Source organism: Acanthisitta chloris, unplaced genomic scaffold (assembly GCF_000695815.1).
Source record: "Acanthisitta chloris isolate BGI_N310 unplaced genomic scaffold, ASM69581v1 scaffold23289, whole genome shotgun sequence".
NCBI lineage: Eukaryota > Metazoa > Chordata > Aves > Passeriformes > Acanthisittidae > Acanthisitta > Acanthisitta chloris.
Window position 1 is genome coordinate 8,998 of NW_008693415.1, and position 6,458 is coordinate 15,455.

The 6,458-nt window shown below is 43.9% G+C and overlaps 1 protein-coding gene across 1 annotated transcript; it reads left to right on the forward strand.

The window, feature by feature from the left end:
• Window positions 1-3,793: 3,793 nt before the first annotated feature.
• GPR139 (G protein-coupled receptor 139) lies at window positions 3,794-4,729 on the forward strand (the record flags this gene model as incomplete). Its single annotated transcript, XM_009083074.1, has 1 exon — window positions 3,794-4,729. A coding segment is annotated over one exon (936 nt), but the record flags the coding sequence as incomplete, so codon positions are not given.
• Between the last annotated feature and the right edge of the window lie 1,729 nt (window positions 4,730-6,458).

The following is a 6,458-nucleotide window of genomic DNA, read 5'->3' on the forward strand; positions in this document are numbered from 1 at the left end:
CAACACAGTGGTGCTACTGCTTGTGTTGTAAGGCTATTTCACTGCCCAGGCTGCTGTGTACATGCAAAGTGCTCTCAATTAAAAAAAAACAACCACAAACAAGGCCCAGAAATATGCCTATTATAAAAAAATAGTTGCTCCTAAAGGAAGATCCCACTCAGACACGCAGGACCTCCAATGGTGTGAATCTCAAAGCTACAGTTTGTACTCAGAAGCTAAGTCAGAGCAGATGTCAAAGGAGAGATGTGTGTCCTGTGATGGAGCCTGGCTGAGTGAGAGGGTTGCCGTATTTTGAGCAGTATGGGCCAAAGGTGTTTGGGTATCAGAGACCTTCAGTTGCTGTGTCTCAAAGGCATCCTCCTGCCTGAAGGGAAAGAATTGAGACTACCATTTCTTACAGTTGCTTCTAATCGTCTGCCAGCAGCACCTCAAAGCTTCAGCCAGTGAGTCCCTAATCAAGCCCTGGTTCTCAACCAGATATTTATAAATTCAGAATACTGCAGTGCAGCAGCGACGCTGGCATAAATTCCCATCTGTCATCCCCTAATCATCTCCCAGCACAGTGATCAATCTCTTTCAAATTCAAATGATCTTAACTACTTAGTATCTAGAAAAAATGCTGCAAGAAGTGGGCAGTGTACCATTCAGGACAATTTAGGGATGCTGACCTATCCAGCAGCTGTAGCTCCACATATATTTGAGACAGATACTTTTATATCTCCATCATCATCTCTGCCATTGTCCTCAGCACAAGCTACAATTTAAGTGCAAGAATTAGGGTCAGCAAGGTTAAAATACGCTTGCAAATACTCTTCCATTATCTTTCACCCACAGTAGGTAATTTTTGCCCACAGAAAAGCTTGTGGGATGCTGAGTTGGCACCCAGGAGTTACCGAGACACTGGCAGAAGGACACAGTTGTTCACACAGAGCAGTGTGCTCACCCATTTCCCATTTTACTGAGCTTTAGATAGTGTTTGAGGACACACCAAGGACCAGCATAACACTGGCTAGGAAATGAGTGAAGGACTGAGACATCATAGCTCATCTGCACGTTCCCTATACAGTATGCAGCAGGACAAATACTCACAAACCCTGTCACACTGGCAACTTTCTGTTGTACCCCAGGATGTATCTGTTTTCACAAAGTAAATGATGTTACTATATTTCGTATCATCCAGCCAGAAAAAGCTCTAACATGATCCCAGGGAAAGCATTTCCAATACAAGATACAGTAACCCTTGCAGAAGAAAATCGGATAGGGCTCGCGTGTACTTTGTCAGATCAATTCCCTAATCTGGCTCACCACGAAAGGCTTGCTGGCCTTAGACAAATAGCTTGCATTTCAGCACATGCTGTTACTGCTGTGGCTGGGAACCCTGAGAGGCAGGGGCAGGGGGCACAGAGGAAAGGACTGCTCATAAATCTGCTCCTGTGGCAAAACAGTGGTGTTAGAACCAAACAGCAGGACCCCTGCAATGGGCAGAATGTGTTAGGAGCAAGGCTGCTGTGCCTGGACACAGCATGGCTTCAGCATCCCTACAGGAGCTGCTCTGACAGTCAGGCCAGACTTACAGCAGGGACCAGTGTCTTCAAATCTCCCCTTGCTGCACGCTGGCTCTAGCCACTGTCACTGGAATGAGTCAAATCCAGTGGATTTAAAGAGAAGATGCACCCCATGGGTCACATCCAATATCTGTGAAACTGAGCCAGTCAGCCTAGCTGGCCCAAACCAACAGTGGCTTCAGAGCCATGCTAAACACTCCAGCTCGAGGATTTCCTTGACAGCACATCACTCACTGTACCTCCAGGGCTCATCAGCAGGCACAACAGAGACATTTCGTAAGCAAGTACGTGAAAAATGACACAGCAGTTCTGGCTCTATCACCTCTCATCTCCCCCAGCTGCTCTGAGCTGAAATCAATGCTGTTGCATTCATGTTAATGGAGGATAGAATTGGGAAAAGTCCCCTGAAGGTGATTTGAAGCAATACTGTTTGAAAGGCCATGTTTCAGGGTTTGGAGGGTTTTGGCTTTTTTAGAGATTTTTTTATAGAGGGAAGGACTCAGTTGACTGTCATGTTTGGTTTAGTTTTGTTCCAAGATACAACATTAATATATACAAAATAAATACCAAAATAGGAGAGGGCTGTTAGTTAAGATCATTCACTCTGCTGCAGTTCATTTCCCTGGTGACAGAAATCTGCACTGAGACAACAGGTTTTGAAGGCATTTATGAAGGAGAAAGGTTTCTCAGTGCCAAGTAAAACAGTTTTTTTTTTTTAAATGAGCATTTTCAGTTGTAGGACAGGTGTCCTTGGTCATCATTACCTTAATGTCAGCAACTTCCTTTCTCTCTGATTCAAAGGAATCCTTACAATTATTGTTGATTTGTTTTGGGAAATCCATCAAAGCTGTCAGAAATGTTGGAAGCACAGAAGAGGTGATTTATAGAACACTTAGGAAAATATCAACTACAAACATTTGGCATTCTCTTGTACAGTAAACCAGACCTCCAATTTTTAAGCATTCCTTCAGGCATTCTAGCCAGTGATATCAACTTCTGATGGGAACAATCTTTCCTGTCTCATTCCAGCCATACTTATAGGAGGAATAATAGAATTATTTTTTTCCCAATCCAAGACTACCTAGTAAGTTCTAGTAAACATGAGCAAGTAGTTAAAATTTGGGTACACCTCAGTGCACCAGGAAAGCACTCAAGGATTGTAAGGGCTATTTGTACTCAGGGCAAGCTCTGCCTGGGCAGGGGCTGTAGGACTGATCCCTTACAGCACTGGTTCAAGAAGCCACTAAAGTGTATCTAAGTTTAACCACAGCTTTAGAAGACTGAAGAAAACCAGACAGTGCAAGAGCAGCAAAAAGACACTTCAACACTTCATCACAATATTACTTGTGTCATGGAATGCATCTAGGTGTGGGTATAGGTGATGGGTCTGTATTGTAGCCAGAGAGTTGAAGCAGATGATGTTTGGGAAATTCAGGGATGTTTACAGGCAGGCTGAATCAGAACATCTGTCATGTCTGAAGTGACTAATAGGATTTCCTTAAAGGCTCAGTTATATCACTTCAGAGGAAAAATGCCTTCCAGTCAAAGGCCTTCTAAAGAGCAGCTCTGGGTAAGCAGGCAGGTCTTCGTGGAGCTGACTGTCTCAGTGATGGGAAGGGAGATACTTCCCTAGAGCCCATCTGTAGGAGAGCAGGTCAGAAAGACATGACTGAATTACAGGAGAATCTCATGAGAAGCTGAGGACATGTGTGCCCCTGGAAGTCCTTCTCTCAAATGGGATCCCACTCAAGAAAAAAACAATTACTAATCCAGGTGGCTGTAATTTTGATTCTTTTCAGATGGGAGTTCAAAACTAAAACAGGCAGGTACCACAAGCTGGGAAGAGGAACAAAATGTCCCTCTAAAGCTCATCCCATCCTTTTCATTTATTGCTTGTTAAAAAAGTGAAAGACACAAGGGGAGAAATAGGAGAGAGACTGTGCATGAGCTATTAACCTTTTTCTCCTCCTACCCCTGCCTCCATGTGCACAGGCAGGGGTTCCAGTACCCACTGCTCAGGATGTGCATCCAATAGCTGGAAGCAGGACCACACACTCCTCTCATTGCAACAGCTTCTCTGAGGGACCCAACTGTGGTGCTTTCCTTTAGGTTTCTTGAACTTTATTAAAAAGTCATCATGTTGCCAAGTGCCTGAACAGCTCCAAGCAAGTGTTCAGAAAAGCTAGTGTTACATCTTAATAGCCTAACTTTGTGTTTGTTTCTCCACAGCAAACATCCTGACAGTCATCATCCTCTCCCAGCTTGTAGCCCGCAGGCAGAAGTCCTCCTATAACTACCTTCTAGCTCTAGCTGCTGCTGATATCCTGGTTCTCTTCTTCATCGTCTTTGTTGACTTCCTCATGGAAGACTTCATCTTAAACAAACAGATGCCTCAGGTACTGGACAAAATAATCGAGGTCTTGGAATTTTCTTCCATCCACACCTCCATTTGGATTACGGTTCCACTAACCATCGATAGGTACATAGCTGTGTGCCACCCGCTGAAGTACCACACAGTCTCCTACCCTGCTCGTACTCGAAAAGTCATTCTAAGTGTCTACATCACCTGCTTTTTGACCAGCATCCCCTACTACTGGTGGCCCAACATTTGGATTGAAGACTACATAAGCACATCAATGCATCATGTCCTCATCTGGGTCCACTGCTTTACCGTTTACTTAGTGCCCTGCTCCATCTTCTTCATCCTGAATTCCATCATTGTGTACAAGCTGCGGAGAAAGAGCAATTTCCGACTGCGAGGGTACTCCACGGGGAAAACAACAGCCATCTTATTTACTATAACTTCTATTTTTGCCATACTTTGGGCACCAAGAATAATCATGATATTATATCACCTCTACGTATCGCCTATAAACAACAGTTGGGTGGTACATATTGTGTCGGACGTCGCCAATATGCTAGCACTGCTCAACACTGCAATTAATTTCTTCCTCTACTGTTTTATTAGCAAAAGATTTCGCACAATGGCAGCTGCCACGCTGAAAGCCTTCTTTAAGTGTCAGAAGCAACCTGTGCAATTCTATACAAACCATAACTTTTCCATAACAAGCAGCCCTTGGATTTCCCCAGCCAACTCTCACTGCATCAAAATGCTTGTTTACCAGTATGATAAGAATGGAAAGCCTATAAAAATATCACCATGAAAAGGGCAATAGTTAGAGTTTCTGGGTGCAAGTTCTTTTCAAGTGATTACATCTCAGGATGTAATTTGCTGAAATGGCTGTTTTGAAGAGTGGTCATTTGATTTCATTTCCCTGGGAGACCAAGGGCAGATCAGACTGTCAGAAGGGAAAAGGAGCACTTGATTTTAGGAGCAAAAGTGAGAAGGCAAACACCTCCGTCTCTTACATAGCATTTTGAACATGCTTCAGAGTTCCAGTCTTAGTGTTCAGTCGCACTCAATCGTTTTGCATCCCAGCACCAGTGCAGTCCAAAGCGAAGCCACAGCAGTGTTTAAAACACAAAACCTTCTAAAACACAACAACACAACCTTACTTGACCATGCAGTTCGCTATCAACAAAGCAAACGGATGCTTTTGTGTACTGTGGAAGGTGTCATTTCTGACACACGCACTTGCCAAAAATTACATCTTGATTCCGACATAAAATGCCACCACACAGTTTTGCTGTCAAGACCTCGTTGCAGGGGCAGCCTGTGAGACACAGATGGGGACAAGCCCTTTTTGGCTCGTTTGAACAAGGCTCAAGGACCAATACAGTACCTGCTGCAGCCTTGGCATGGAGAGCAATCCTGCAAACTGCCAATATTCATGTGTTTTAAATTGTTATTTAAGAATGTGACCGAGACAGGGGAGCTCAAGGGAGGAAGGGAGGTTTCTAGAGCCAAGAACAAAAGCGGCATCTTTTCCCAGCTATTTCAGTTATGGTGTCTAAGGACTTTTCAAGTGTGAGACCAAGTCCTGCCAGATGCAGAGCTCTCACCAAAGTGGCTCCTGTGAGGTTTGGAGTGATCAGAGCCTTCATGTTCTTTTGTAATTGATACAGATTCTCAGTTATTGCCCATGTTCAGGCTGTTAAGGATTAACATATAAAAACCTTAACCTAAGATTTTATCCTGGTGGGTGATGCAATCCTATTGCAGATTTGCCATTTAATTGTTTAAAAAAATTGTTAAAGAAATTCATTAAATACCCAACAGCAGGAAAAACATAAAAGCCTTAGTCTAACCTGTTCTAAGTATTTCCCTTATTGAAAGTAGGTTAGCTTATCTTCCATCTCACTCAAAGAACAGCATCCTATCAATGCTGAGTGTAGAAAATAAGAGATTTACAGGAAGACTGAAAATGCTTTTCTTCTAATTTCTTTCTCTTTCAGACCTTGGCATGTGGTTTCTTGAAGCCACATACCACAACCTATTTACTTCTATATTGGGTACTTAATGCAGCCTCACTGATGTGAGAGCAGTGAAGGTGCATGGTGAACACAAGCACAACGTGATCATGGGCACAGCAGCTCCTCAGTAACTGCAGAGAAGTAGTAGCTTGGTGCTAGCACTGCATTTGTGCCTGTGCCCATCTCCAATGCCAGCAGGGAGCTTGTGGTGCATCAAGGACTAACACAGAGAGGTCCTCTTAGAAGGGATCCATTCAATCCCATTTTGGTGGGATCTGAGGGCTGAAAGCATCTCTCTCAAACCCATGGGTGGCTCAGCTTTGGGATGTTTCTCCTAAGAAATGCCAAATCTGCAAAAGTCCTGCCAAGGTCAGCAGCCTGGTTCCCTTCTGCTACAGAGGTTGCATTTGCACAATGACTCAACACTGGCATCCAAAAAGAGCAAAACTCACCAAACCTGAGCACACCTTCCCCAGGAGGGAATGGTGGCAGAAGGCACAAGCCATGAAAAACAGGCCC